General features: G+C 32.5%; 1 protein-coding gene across 9 annotated transcripts in view; it reads left to right on the top strand.

The window, feature by feature from the left end:
* Window positions 1–15864, top strand: part of LOC120346181 (uncharacterized) — a 72324-nt gene that overhangs the window by 44282 nt on the left and 12178 nt on the right. For 4 of the 9 annotated variants that reach the window (XM_078115176.1, XM_078115175.1, XM_078115177.1 and 1 more), the window contains 23 exons: window positions 64–138; window positions 3471–3555; window positions 4297–4457; window positions 4679–4869; window positions 5201–5330; window positions 5532–5612; window positions 6210–6236; window positions 7449–7578; window positions 7686–7839; window positions 8163–8293; window positions 8637–8763; window positions 8877–8972; window positions 9579–9845; window positions 10094–10136; window positions 10400–10435; window positions 11501–11524; window positions 12210–12352; window positions 12913–12966; window positions 13949–14056; window positions 14931–14975; window positions 15271–15315; window positions 15526–15633; window positions 15786–15830. In XM_078115176.1, the coding sequence (XP_077971302.1) occupies window positions 64–138; window positions 3471–3555; window positions 4297–4457; window positions 4679–4869; window positions 5201–5330; window positions 5532–5612; window positions 6210–6236; window positions 7449–7578; window positions 7686–7839; window positions 8163–8293; window positions 8637–8763; window positions 8877–8972; window positions 9579–9845; window positions 10094–10136; window positions 10400–10435; window positions 11501–11524; window positions 12210–12352; window positions 12913–12966; window positions 13949–14056; window positions 14931–14975; window positions 15271–15315; window positions 15526–15633; window positions 15786–15830 (2306 nt within the window). The remainder of the gene's footprint in view (window positions 1–63; window positions 139–3470; window positions 3556–4296; window positions 4458–4678; window positions 4870–5200; window positions 5331–5531; window positions 5613–6209; window positions 6237–7448; window positions 7579–7685; window positions 7840–8162; window positions 8294–8636; window positions 8764–8876; window positions 8973–9578; window positions 9846–10093; window positions 10137–10399; window positions 10436–11500; window positions 11525–12209; window positions 12353–12912; window positions 12967–13948; window positions 14057–14930; window positions 14976–15270; window positions 15316–15525; window positions 15634–15785; window positions 15831–15864) is intronic. The other 5 variants (XM_078115182.1, XM_078115179.1, XM_078115180.1 and 2 more) reach the window with 5 other exon arrangements.

Here is a 15864-nt window from a genome sequence, read left to right as displayed (position 1 = left end):
GAACATAATGCGTATATCTGTACCCTAATATTTCAACCACTTTTGACGTAAATATGAATGAAGGAAGGCGAAGACAAAGGCATCTAAAGATTCTACAAGAAAATGGTTTTGGAAACAGGATAGAACGTGACAATGAAGGTGACGTGGCATGATTACGTCATTTATGACGCACGTGAGTTGTCACGTGAAACGTTCCACGTGCATGAACAATCGATCACGTGACTTTGATGTCACAACATGTAACTATGGTGATTTGTGATGCCGTTTGAGTTTGTTATCTTGTTTGCTGATATATTCCTACATTCAAATCTCTATCGAAGTTTGCTCAGGCATGGGCCGAGTCTGCATCATGAGTCGTGATGCGGTTCAAACGCAGCCTATTCTTGATCGAACATGACACCTAATACCGATTTTATTCTGTGATAATGAATCACGAACGTTATTTAGATCATACCTGATTTGCATTTGATAGTTTTATTTAGAATTAAAGTTTGATAGATATATAACTGATTGATGGATTACTCTGGAATGCAAAATTTCTGGATTCTAGTTTAATTTTGGGATGAATTTTTATGGTTGCAAAATACCTTTTCGCCTCTTTCAAAATATGTAAAACTTCTTATAAAGCAACACATACGATATGTTAAGAAATTGTACGATAAAATAGTAGAATGATTTGGCATTTGTTATATTTCCAAGTAATTCATCAAGACTGATCATGTGTTTCCGAAAGTTTATCTAAAACTAGCCCGGAGCTTTTCCCTACAGTAAACAATGGCTCAAAATTTTGGAATCCAATAGTAGAGTTTACTGCAAACGTCGTTAATTAATTGATATCGTTTTAATTAACAATAATCCAATTTAACGTATTGCATATGAAAATTATTTTAATTACATTTGTGCATTTTGGTTGACAATTAGCATGATAAAATCAAATCATCAATTAATAATGAATCAAGAACATTTTGCGTCTTATTGTTATCTACCAATCATATGAATACTCCGTTATATTCTCAAATGTTTTGTCATTAAAGTCGATGACTCACGCAAAAACCAATCAGGATGACCAAGTCAGAAATGCTCGTTAATTAACTTAAGATTCTAACAGACATTTAGAGAGATTTTTATTACTGTTCGTTTTCGAAGTCAGTTTTGTAACGACTGATATACATATTGATTAACTTATGATTCACATGCCCTGAAAACCGGGCACTGATTTCATTCAATTTTTTCATAACAAATAAATAATTAACAGTAAGACAAATATTTTTACAATTATCAAGTTATATTTTGACCCGAAAATATTTTGAATCCTGATTGTCTTATTCGCGTGAGTACTCACTTTGAGCATGACTTCATCAGAATAATAGATTTTGAACTTTCTTTTGTAAACTCATCAACCTTTATTTTCTTTTTAATCACATGGATACAGAGAATTTAATTTCTGACAGAATGAGAATCTCATTCTACACAAGGCAAAGTAAATTATAATTTAATCTGCCGAATTAGAGACGCAAGCTATGCCATTTAGAGGTTGCTTTTCAAATTATACAAATTTGTAATTGCAATAACAATGAACTGCTATCATACTAATATATTTTATCATTCATAAAATTCAAAATTATATGGCGAATTTCGGAATACACATTAGTTTATTGTCACTTTTTGCAAGTTGCAATCGGATAAATCAAAAATAAATAATACACGCATATAACTATGCATAACAATCAACCATACATAAATAGAAAATATTTTTGTAATGAGAAGTGCAGTACGCAAACTGTTTTATGCAAAGCAGCCAACTTATTGCTTATCAGTTTTAATTGAATACTAATAATGCAATGCTTGATTTGATTTTAAGATGTAGTCCAACTAACACGAATTCAGTCATAAATTTGAAGGTCTAACTGAAGCAAGAAATCACGCTTCGCAGTTGCCGATTAACTTACTCTCATATATCATCTATCGATGACATCGTGGTATGAATGAACTTCATTTTGAGAATATTTTTGATTAACACACACAGCCAATAAGTTCTATTTTCAATAAGTGTGATACGCAACTAAATTAAGTTCTGCTGAGAATTTCCAGAATAAACAGTTGACTTCTCTGAATATACAAAAAAATATAATACCATATAATGCTATACTAACGATTAGGGCTGTTTAAAATTAAATATTGTACCTTCATGTTAGGACTCTGATATATTTCAAATCGAATCATGTACATTTTTTGTTCCACTTTTATATCAAACTTAGGCTTTTGAGTAATTGACTTTAAGTCAATGAATCACGAAAAAAATAAACATTTCTATTTTGTGCTACAAGCGTAATGGCGACTAGATCGGAATTGACATTTAACTGATAGTACTGAAATCTAAGATAAAAATGGCGAAAAAGCGTCTTTTCGGGCGTCAGTTTAAAAACATATTTAAATTTCGTTCAAATATATGGTAGATTTATAATGGTCATAACTCATAACCAATGGCCAAAAACCCACATCGACTTTTTGGAGGATTGCGCAAAACGCAATTGGCAGAGCACTAACAATTGAAATTTTCTTCATGAACAAATACTGAGCTAGGTTTGACTTAGGCGAGAATTCCGGGATTGTAACATACAATCCTATTCAAAGTTAACATGAGAGAGAGTGGAAATTCAGTGTAGTGGTTCTATCAGAAGTTTTACTTCCTGTATTCTGTGTCGTCTTCTATTGAAATATCATTATTGTGTTTTAGATAACTTTCAAATCACATTCATCCGTTTTCTCACACCATCCCTAATTGCACATTGTTACATTCAAGTCATTCTTTGTCAAATACTTCCAATTTGAAATCATGTCATCAATTTTAATATTACATCATAGAATGTCACCATCCTTGTGTTATCTCTTTCGTGTGTTAACTATGTTTAATTTAACGTAATTACTTGTGATTTTTATGTACTTGATTTTTTTATGTACGATTAAAAAAACTTACAAAAATGTTTGTAAATAAGTTTCTAATTGCTACGCCATGTAAATCCAGTTCATCAAAGTTACTCTGACATGCAGTGACGTTTCTAAACGTTTCCATGAATACTTTGGGCATGGCGATCATGAACCTCGCGAGGTTATTTTAACCTTCAAAATGGTCCAGAACATGTTGCTTTACAAACAAATTACTTGATTTTAGATATATCGGAAATACTCGACTAAATATTGAAATTATTTTACTATTTAGATAAAATTTTTGTTGATGACTCATTGCATTACTATGGTAAAATTAATATTTGAATACCTACGTTAAATTAAATTTCATAACGACCTGTAGCTTGCTCTATGTTGGAACGGCATGGTAGAAAATGTGTTTTTACGGCGACAATAACTTAGAATAGAATTTATATATGCATTGTACATATGTCGTAGAAGCTCTATAAATGCTTATGTTACAATATTATTATGACCTAATAATTATAAAAATTTATTTGCAGGTTGCAGGACGGTATATTATGATCTTGTTTTTGTCATCGACGCATCAAGTAGTGTGGGAGATGCTAACTTCACTAGAATACGAAGGTATAATTAGAATAATTGACTTTTATTATCGATTAAATGAATTATCACATATATAATTTTTATGAATACCCTTTTGTACGAATGTCGCAAGCCGAACACTGGTTCGAACCCTCGACATAGCTCGACATAAGACTATGTCATCACAGAGCAACAATGGCAACATATTGTAATAATCTGACAATTTCGGTCGGATTAGTATACTTTTTGCTGTGTCCAATTTTACAATACCATTTACGGAATATCATGTTTATATCTTCAGTACGATAATAAAAATTTCTGAACCAGAATCCCGTCCTGGTCCGACGTGGTTGCAAACATTTTAAATTATGATTACGATTCAATCAATTCAATTGGAACTTATAGATAATGTCATATTTGAATTACCCCTCGTTGCCACATTTCGATGCGACCATTGTCAAGTTTTATTAATGCCGTTATTGTTTCATCGTACAGTTACAAAATTATCCAAGTCAGTATCTTAATCAGTAAACGAATAGCTCACGGAGCCTCTAGGTTTCTCTCATGGAGCCCTGTGCTACGCACGGAATACTTTGAGAACCTATGCTCTATGTATATTAATATAGATTCCGGAAGTGCGCAAAATCAAATGTGGACAGGCATCTTTTTTATTCAGAATATTTAGTTCGTTTATTATATAGGGCTTGTAACAAAATTGTCATATATGAAAATATATTGTTCATTCCTAATCATCATATCATGGTCAACGTTCTTCTGTTACAGATGGGTTTCAAACTTAATATCTTCATTTGATATCGGTCCAGATCGAACTCGAGCGGGGATTGTTGTTTATTCTGATCATGCCAGACTTGCAATTGGATTAAATGATTACTCCAATAAAGATGATTTGGTAGAAGCTGTGGATAATATTGAATATTTGCGAGGTAAGTGATAGTATATCCGAATTGAAATAATTTCAATCGAACAAGTCACACAAATCTTAATGCATTTAAACTTGAACTTGAGCTCTTTGAATCTCAAAAATGTATTTCAATATTTGAAGCCCCAAGGCCACGAAAACAAACAAAAAGTTATGCCTAGTTACCCAGAATCGTCTTGGGAGACGTGTAAAGCATTACCGTTACTATACTTACCTTTTTCATAGGAAATACAAGAACTGGCAAAGCTATCAAGTTTATGCGAACACATGCATTCTCGGTTTCAAAGGGAGCACGACCAATCGAACTTGGCTACAATAGATTAGCAATTGTGCTGACAGATGGTCGTGCACAAGATAATGTTTTCAAACCCTCACAGGAAGCACAGGATGAGGGTATACAACTGTATGCCGTTGGGGTAAAATAAGCTTTCATATTATTACACGAATGATTCGTATATTAGTACTCGCACAACTTTGACCATCCACAATAAACAGCAAATAATGAGAGATCAAATGACGCGATTTGAAACCTATGACTCAACCAACCAATGCAATAATGTATGTTTTGAGTTATTGGAGAAATTGGATCTCGGATCAATTGTCGAGATATCTGGCTTGCGGTTTAGTATGGTAAGACGAATCTGCAAACCTGGTCGCCTTATGCTTGTTTGTATACATTTCTATGCCTATATAAGGAGACAAAGGTTCTGATAAACTAACTAATTCAAATTTCCAAATGTGCTGTAGGTGTCATTAGCAGTTGTCGAAGAATTAAACGAAATTGCATCGGATCCAGATTCAAGACATGTCTTTCAAGTTAACGATTTTAAGTCAATTGAGCGAATAAGAGAGTCCTTGAGACAACACATATGTGTCGGTATGTCCTTATGTTAGCATTAATTCATTGTTTAAATACTGTTGTATAGTAGAGATGTACTATTTCACGATTAATTGTGCATTAGATATAAAAGCGTCAGCTCTCAGGGCTGGCAATTTTCTGCCTATAAAAATAAAAGAAGGGGTTCTTATGTTAACATATTTTATAGGTGAAACTAATCTAAATTTTATTTTGTTCTAGATGCCATCTGTCCAGATTTGAGTTTGCAATCAGATGCTCTTCTTAGTGATGGGTCATCGATCAGTCATTCACGATTTCCAGGCAAGCCAATAAGAATCACTAATACAACTTTCATTTTTTTTCGACACGTAGATAAGCAATACAAAGAACTCTATATCTGAATTTCCATCACGTGCATCAAAATTAAGCAAATGGAATCACCTTGTGCCAAAATTATTTGATTAATTTGAACTTACTTTGTGCTGGCAGATGATGATGACAAATTCAGATTAAAAAAGATTTGGTTACTTTCAAATTATCTGTATTTATATATTCTTATTCGTAAATGTTTGCATCATGGATTCAAATCATCAAATCAATTCATTGTGAGATTTTTTTGATCATATTATTGATGAAGTAGTGCATGTCATTGATTTTTTTCACATCTGGATTTTTTCTCTATACTCTTAGGGTGTCGTCTTCTTTTTTGTGGGATACGTTTTTATTACAATCTGATATATAATACATTAGGCATATCATAAAAAATCATCAATTTTCTTGAGAAAAATTATATATATGAATTTTTCACATTTATTATTTTGAAAGGTGGAGTAAGTTATTCCTAAAACCTTCCCGAATTAAGCCTGAACTCATTTACTCATTTTTAATGTTTCTAATATTTTTCTCAAACTTTGACAGAGAGGAGACCTAAAGAATTCACATTTGGTAGGAACTTAAATATATAAATTGCTTTGGTATTTTACGTACGCTTTATTTGCAAGAGCTTTCTTTTACGAAGTATGCTTTAACGACGCTAAGGTGCATAGTGGGGTATGATTGTATAAACAGGAATTTGTCGACATGCAGCGTCAAAAAACCAATACAAACTGCAGCACATGTTGCTAGTTTGTAGAATTACCTAAAACTTAAAAAAAATCGTTTCGGATAAGCGAGGTCACTCAAATATTACCATAGCATCTTCACTCTACAATGTCAAGCTTGACCCGTTTATAACTTTGAATGCTAATCGGATGCTTGCTTCAAAAATTCAATTTTGCCTGACTGCACTATCACTGCTATTGATCGGACGACAAATTATAGAAATTCAGCATAACAGTTTTTTCATCTTGTTTATATATATTATTATAATCAAAAAAATAAAAAGATTCCTGGTTGATTATTTGGTGCATGTTTAATATATTGATAATAACTACCGTAAGTCGATTCATAAATTGTTCTAATGACAAATTGCTGGCACGTAGTTTTTGTTTCCTATTTATTAATCCAATAATTATCATACGATTGAATATTTTAGATTAGAAATTTTTAAAATGTCAGAAGAAATAATCAATAAAAGAAATAATCAAATAAATATATACAAGAAAATTGTGTACGTTGAGAATTCTGCCCTATGCCCAAATCGTTATTCAGAAGCGCATGTGCTTTCTCATCTGGGAACGTAAAATAATAATCACTTTTCTATTGTTTATTGCTACCCAACAATTTCTTACTATATTCTAATCTAAAATACGGAAACCTTTGTTAATTCTGATTTGAATTGAAGCCTATTTAATCATTGATTGTTCGCCCAATTCACGCAAGGATGCATAGTTGAACTCGTAATGACCAGGGTGCGTTTGTGCATGTTTCATTGTTATTTTGTTCGATTATCTACTTTTCGTAATCTTTATACTTTTTCTTTATCTTTGAGGTTTGTTTTGAAAGAATCATATTCTTTTTTTTCATATTACTTGCTTGTACATTCTGAACATTCTTTATTTTAGTGTAATGGGAAATATTCAATGCATGATAGGAGACAATTCTTTGCTACATTGTGGTTTATTACGTTTTGCCTGAACTCTCATCATCACACAACCCCACCTAAAGATGTACTCTTGTTAATTTAATTTATTTATTCTTTATAACTAAACTTCACAGGCTTTGATTTGGTGCATTCATTTGATTTGCATAACTCTGCTTTGGAAAACACTGGAGTGGCATCTACTAATGGGAGTGTACCAAGCTATGCCTCATTCAGACTCAGGAAAAATCCAGTTATTGAAACAAGGTAAGAATCAAATAATTTAAAACAAATTTGAAACAAAACTCTTTTTCAGAACCTTCGCAATTCAGTTAACCTCGTAAATGAGCTCCAAATATATTTATATCTAACAGAAAAGTATTTGAACGAGGTCTTCCTGATCAATATGTGTTCGTTTCAACGTTTCGGGTAACATCACAATCAAGTAAGAAAAGAGCCTGGAGTTTAATGAAAGTTGTTGACAAAGCGGGACGTGATCAACTGGATATTAGACTTAACCCAAGGAGAGTAAGTTGTGAAATATTAAATTTGAATATAATAGGAGGTAATTGCAATTTACAACAATTCTATCAAATCAAACATTTCTCAACATCGATCACGAATCGAAATGTCGAAGGTGTACTAAAACTTTGGATAAACTTCTCGTCCATTCGGAAGACCTTTTTTGTAACCAATTTAGATAACTCAAATACAATGATTGTATTGAAGTGGGAACTGAATGTAGGCTAGAAATTGTTGAAAAATTTCTTATATAATATATTCTAAGCTTCATTATATTCATTTTTATTGAAAATAATCACCTAGACTTATCATTTACCCTCGTTTTTTAGAAATCTGTTGAATTCATTGCACTGGGAGCAGATGGCGGAATATCAACAGCTTTGTTCCGGTCTTCAAAATACAAGCAAGTCAAGAAACTGTTTGATAAAGGTTATCATAAACTCATGATGCAAATAAATAGGTAAGATTAATTAGTATAATTGAATGATAATTTCGGAATCAAACTTAAATTGTATATCGATAACCTTGGCAGATATATGTATGTTATAAGTTGAAGAAAATTAATACTCTTGTGCGAATATGATAGTGTCGAATTCTATTAGTGCTTTTACAATTTCGAACTTTTTAAAAATATGACAGTTTCGATGCACTTGAGCCTTTATGCTATAGATGGCTCTTATTTATGAACAAATAGCAATTGCAGTATTATTTTTATGTATTAGACAGATAACTAATATCCGTGCGTATTTAGGTTCCCATAATTACAGCACATTCGAAACACCCATTTTTTTCTTTTTGTGTAGCGCTTCTGTTACCCTAATTCTTGATTGCGAAAAAATCAGTACAAGACTAATGAGACCTAAAGAAAATGAAATTGGAATCGGAGGAAAAACATATCTGGGAAGAACAACAAGACATTCGAATGCGCCGGTATGACAATTTAATCTCTAATAAATATTCAATTACAGTCTGCCAACATTGGGACCAACATTAATAAAGACTCTTTAGGCTTTATTTTACATCTTCCTTGTTTATATTTCAAGTTTGATCTGCAGTCAATGAGATTGTATTGTGAAATGGAATCAGCAGAAGAAGCAGAAGAGGGATGTTGTGAGATACCTGGATATGAGGCTGAAGACGTAAGTCTCTACCGCTAATATATTATCTATAATTTCCAAGTATACGGTGACTAGGTTGTTTGATGTTTTTTTTCATTTAAATACCAACTTATCACAGTATCATGCTGGGGTCAATTTAATCTAAAAATTTAAAATAAGTAATTAAATATAATAAAATCATACAATCAATTATGGACATTGAGTCGATATCGATCACCACTACTGCATGATAAAAATATTGCAAAAAATATTGTAGTGACAATAAACAAAGTTCAGTAAAGTCATTGTTATGATAAGATCAACGCCATGCACCTTCGCCAGTTATAAATGTCAACAGTTTGCAGCATAATTAAAATCAAATCGACAATAGTAGAAGATATTAGTTTGTTTTTACCTTGAATAGCTGTTGAATTCAAACTATGCAAGACACCATGAGGTGCACACGTAGATCGATATTGCTCTACTGTTGGTATTGTTTTATCAATGAATTGTCTTCGTAGATTATGCAATGCATTAAATTGAATGTAGGAAAACTAATGTATATTTCAAGTAATAACCGGAGATCTTTCTCTTTGGGGTAAGTTCTCGTGAATATGCTTAAGCTTGTACATTTATGTATTTATAAAGTGTCCATCAAAAGAAGATATAGAGAATACGAAAGCACATACTACCGCATCAACAACCACAATCCCTAGAAGCATAACCAGTCCTAGTACAACCACAACTAGACCAGCAACTCCTTTCGTGGACATCTCAACCAAATCTACTACCTGGACTCCGTCAGGAATAGAAATAATAGATGAATTTGATGTAATCGTTAATCCTGAAGGAGAAATAAAAATTCCAGGAAACAACGGGAAGGTCACACCAGTCGGTCCTGGTTTAATTACTGATGTGAGTTGTTAGGTTAAAGTTTTTGAACTCTGAACTTTGAACTTTAAAGGTATTCATAACTTTCATAATTCTGAAGTAATATTTCGAAATATCATAATGTAGCTGAACTACCTACCTGTCAATTATTCGATCGGAATTGTGGCGATCTTCGAATAATAATAAAATAATTTTGATCATAACGAAAAAGTTGGCAAATGTGACAAAGCGACGATTCTGCTGTAATAGTTATTTGCTCATTTCATCACCAGGGTGACAACAGTGATGGAAGCGATGGAGGTGGAGGCTTTCCTGGTAATTTTAATACTTATCTTATCTTGCATGTTTTTGGTGCTATTGGTCGTGTTACTTTCCACTTTAAGTTTTTTTTTACAATTGGTGACTCATTTCAATGCCTGTGGTGTTCTTGTTGTGTTTAGTTGCAGGGATTTATTTATAAATCTGCTGTGTACTGTCCTGACCTGCACAAAAAAATAAATAATACACCATACATATGGATAGATCTAACTGTCGGGATTTGACTTAAAGTAAAACCTTGGTTTACTGTCTCGCATTAGATGGTGATTTCAAAGAAATTGAAAAAGAATTTGATGGTGAGATATCGTAATAACGGTTATTTACTGACTCTAGTCTATATAATACGCATCTGTAAAACTCCATCTAATACCTTTGAATACAACGATATTATGATATCTAGAATAGCAGCTTATGCTGAAAGCATCCTGATATTGCATTTCAAAACTAACGCTCTTCATTATGCCTTAATAGTAAGTTGCGGAGTCGGTATTTTAAGTTAGAGCATGGCTCGTATTAGGAAATTCCGCAAATTGCAGTCTAAAGTAGGTTAAAGTAGTTTTCAGCTCAATCAGTTTTTTCCAAATTGACTTACCATAGAAATTACAAACATGTCGACATTTGAATGAATTACATATTGGGGTATATATTATTTTTAATAAATCTTTCAAATTCACAGCTTCAATTCGTTACGCTTTTTAATACTGCATTCTTTAAACAATAAATGTTCAATAAATTTATCTAATTAAAAATGTGCATTTTGGCGAAGCTATATCAATAAATTCGGTTATTTGTGCTAAACTCTCTAAAATAACATGTTGTCTTCCAATCGAGCAAGCCAATCCAACTCTGTCGAAAATTTTCGTTTAACCAACACGCTTTAACAACAACACGCTTTTGCTTCGAATTGCAATAAATTACCAATTTTTACTTTTTGTAATATTATTCGCATATTATATGTAATCCGTGCTAGATGATATGATGATTTTATGTGCTTGACTATAGCTTTGGAATAGGTTTAAGATATTCAGCGTCGTTGGCAACTTAAATATCTTTATGTAACAAGACCCTGATTAACTTCAAGATGCAGTACTTTATTTATTGAATATTTTATTAAGATATGAATATATCTTTACCAAGCGGGATACTTTTATAATTTTTTGATAATTACCAATTTTTCCTAATGCTATCAAGAGTCAACATCTTATCATATATGAATTGAGGTTAAATTATCAGGTCGCATGAACTTTTCAAAAACTCACATTTAGTATGATTTATGAATAAGATAAAATTGCATGTTTTCCCACTTTAACATTTTGTGTTTTTCTTCATGAACCTTGTTCTTTCACATGCATGATATGAAGACTACTTTACGGATGAAGATTTTGGTAAGGATTATTGAAATCAAATCGAACTGTGGGTTTCTTGAAGCATGGAATTTTTCTTCTTTATTATGCTAATATCTTGAACTTTGAACTTTTTTTTATAGAAACAGCAATTTTTTATTTTCATATAAGTGTTTGATATAATATAACTGTTAACTATTTTAATTCTTTGCGATATAACAGCTTAACGGTCTCTGAGACTCTACTGTTCGTTTATAAATGACACTAAACAAAAAGGATTGCTAAACGCTTGTTTTAGATTTTACTTTTATGCTTTCATGTAGAATAAAATGAAACTTTATTAAATTAGTGCAGATAGGTCACTATATAGTCGAAGGTGTATTTTTTACCTGAATCGTATCGTACTTGAGAAGTGAACCCCTTGGTATTTTCTGGCTAAATTAATTAACTTCAAGTTATAAGAACAAGTTTCAAGATGATTTATTGAAAAATATAGCTTGTTTCATTTTTTGTTCCTCTCACTTGAAATGCAATAATTAATTTAAATTCGTAAGAATAAAAAAATATACAGTTCTAGTGTTATTATATTAATATATCACCAATAAAGCTAATTGAAACCAAGTTGGAAGTTATAATTATAAATATTTTCTTGCCTGCTCTAAACTTTCATTACCTCGACTGACCTTACCTGCCTCAAACTTTAATTTTACCTTGATTTCTTGTACAGTGATCCCGACAGTGAAACTTGAATTTGAGCCGAAGCCGAATACAACTTTACTAAAAGGAGAAATTCCACAAAAAGAGGTTCGACCCACTGGAATAGCAAAACTTGAGGAATGTGTTTGTCCAGCTGGGCCACCCGGAGAAAAGGTAATCCACTTATAACAAACTCATACTTACAAATCTTCACCAAAGTATAACCAATTTCCGTCGTCTTCATTTTAGTTATATTACTGATAAATACATATATATATTACTTTAGTAGCCTTTATTATTATTATTATTAGTAGTAAATTTATTGATTTATTAGCATGTTGTATATTATTACTGACTATAAGTAATAAATAAAAAAGCGTATTGTTCACTAAAAACAAACTTTCTCTAACCTCGTTATATCGCCAAGGAGTTAATATTGGAATAGAAGCCAAGAAGTGTTTAGTTTTCTCGCTCTTTTGTTATGTGAAGAAACCAACTCATATGCAGAAAATATGTCTTCACGGGATAATTTCATCTTGTTTGTGATAGCAGAAGTGTGGTTGGTTTCTACTCGATATCTAACAATGAAAATTGGAACTGAAATATGTTGCAATCCAGATTCTCTATATAAAAATACCATTGATTGTGTTTCTAGTTACTCGTATCTGTGTAAATGAAGACAATTTTGATTCTAGAATACTTTGTAATTTAACATTAATTTTATTGCTATTTAGGGTGAGCCGGGGCCTGCTGGAGACGTTGGTTTGAAAGGAGAATATGGAAAAAAGGTTTGTTTGAACAAATACTTATCGTAATTGTATGATGTATAAGAGAAGAGGTAAAATCAAAAATTACTAATTATGCACTCATGCCGCTTTTCGGTCATTTTACGCCAATGACGCGTTGACCTTCCAATTGAGTCGAAACGCAACTCGAAAGTATATGTTTCAGGGTATTAATTTAGCAAGTTCCAAACTGGTTATGACTCCTCCATGTGTGATTGTAGTTATGACACATATATATCATAAATTTAACCGATATATTTTCTCGTCATTCGCTCTTGCTGACTATATCGCTTCAGTCTAGAGAATTTGTTTTTCTCGATATCCCACGCGCATTGTATATATTGCCAAGATTGTGGCGTTTTTGCATGTCATATATTATTTTATTCTTCATATTATTCAACCGATTTAGCTGGTAATATTACTGTAACGCTAATTACCAAACAAATATATCATCAACGCTGGTCGTTCATAGGTTACCTATAAGGTATATATAAAGAGTTCGTATTTTATTTTTCTAATCGAATAGCATCATTTGCATCACTCGCAATCGCTCAAAATCTGAGCGAGAATTTGTGAGCGGCACTTGAGAACAACCACGCCTCAACCACGTTTCGTGGATAAATCAATTAATAATGACTTTCAGATTTTATCCGAAACTCAGTTTCTTCAGTTTATTTTTGCCTTCTTTCGTTGTAATGAAATGATATTCAATATTATTGACCAATTTCAGCCATTCCGCTCTATGCAAAGTCGTCGATTTCTCTTTTACTCGCAATTTTTAGTTATCAATTACATGTTTTATTGTTGTGCGTAATGTATTTATTGGGTCTCAGAATTTAATGTCTTTGGTATTCAATGGCAATTAGGTTTTGGTGAAAAACGAAGCATAACAAAAAACTTCTTACAAGTTCGCACGCGGCGATTGCCTCCTGATTTAGAAAGAAATCAAATTTTAAAAGTTATTTACATATCATTTTGTATGAAGGGTGATACAGGCGAAAGAGGGGAACAAGGAATTCAAGGAAAACAAGGCGAAAAGGGAATGTCAGGATTACCCGGTCATGATGGTATAGACGGGAAAGATGGAACGCCGGTAAAACACTTTCTATTTTGATTACGTCATCTGGAATCAAGGGTTATTACCTGTAAAAAATATAAGGACGGCCATCAAGGTCATAGGAACACGCTCATATGACTGTGAATAGCTTGGAAATTCATGTACGCTGGTAATAATTTTATATTGAATGTTCCATTGCCTCTGATAGCAAAATTCTTACCATTGGGTGTAAAATATACAGAATGGCTAGAATCCACGATCATATATTAACAAAATACTTGGTTGATTCTACTGCGCGACTTTCCAATAATAACTATATATTTAAATGCGTATAAGTGAGCTTACTTCACGTACTCGACTGTGATCTATAATTGTGCTGCGATGCCACAGCACAAAAATCAGCTTGATTATGATATCAACATTATTGTTTAGTAACTGAGGTTTCGTCGATTTGAAATCAACAAGACATGACCAAATGGGGAAGCATTCCCGATTGTTTTATTGTCAAAAACCAATTGATTCATACTTGTAGCCACGTAGAGTGTGATTTGTGGTATAAATAAAATTATGAGATATGTACTCCTCTCTTTGACCCATGCTGATTTTCTTTGTAAGCTATCACACTGTAATTTAAAGAAGATGAGATAACCAAGCAATAGCAATCTCAATGAATCTTATAACCTGAACAAGCATATGTTCCATCTTAAGATATACCTACCTAAGTTTAGAACTGAACTGCTTCTTCACGTCACAACACCAGCGACTGACTGTTTTCAACTAATCAGGAAATTGATTGGTTGGCGGTCATTAAATCAACAGTAATTACACAAGTTAAGATAAAAATAAAAACTAAATAAACACATTCGCCTGTCAACAAGTCTTGATGTAATATATTGATTTGGATTTTCAGGGCTCTTCTGGCTCAAGAGGTGAACCTGGCGATAAAGGAGAAGCGGTAAGTCTGCTGACAAGGTTTCGTGATATAACTTTTTTTTTATGTTTTACTCAAAATATTATTGCTCATTTAGGAAATGTAATCAAATATACATCATAGTGATCTTAAATTTGACTAAACATAATGGAAATATCTCTGTACACTGTAATTTATATATCCATATTTCATAACAAGCAACGATCTGGTTATGAAAGCTAATCTGAATTAAGACAAAAAAATCATGTAAGATCAACTGGTCTTTCTGAAAATAATAGCATCACAGTTTAATATAATTAGATTGTTAATTGCATCACAGGGACTACCTGGAAGTGATGGCGTTGACGGAAAAGATGGCGACAAGGTCAGCATTACAGTTGTTTTAGTTTATAACAACGAGAGGATTACTCTCATATAACACTTGATTTTAACACGGCTCAAATCAAGCAGACAAAAAATTATATATTTTCGAATCACACGAAGCCCATAACTTAATTAGGGAAATGAGTACTGCTAATTTGATTCATCAAGCTAGAGACATGCATTATGACTTGAACCACTAAATTATGTTTAGGGTATGGATGGAGCACAAGGTTTACCTGGCGTTGAAGGGGAGCGTGGTCAAGTTGGCGAGAAAGGAAATAGAGGTGAAAGAGGAAGAACTGGACGGCCCGGGGAACCAGTAAGTTTAAGTATATATATATATATATTTATTATTCAACATTAAGTATTCAATTACGGATTCAAATGTTTAAATACTAAAAACAGGGCTTCAGTTTTTTATTCACTCTGCAGTCAGTTAATGGCAATGCCTATTTTTTACGTTTATTCCAGGGCATTCAAGGTGAAAGAGGCGAAATTGGAAGTGAAGGTCAAAAAGTGAGTGTTTTGTTCAACATAATTTGATTATACT

This window comes from Styela clava, chromosome 8, assembly GCF_964204865.1.
Source record: "Styela clava chromosome 8, kaStyClav1.hap1.2, whole genome shotgun sequence".
NCBI lineage: Eukaryota > Metazoa > Chordata > Ascidiacea > Stolidobranchia > Styelidae > Styela > Styela clava.
Note: the sequence above shows the minus strand (reverse complement) of the source record. Positions and strands in the feature narration are given on the sequence as shown.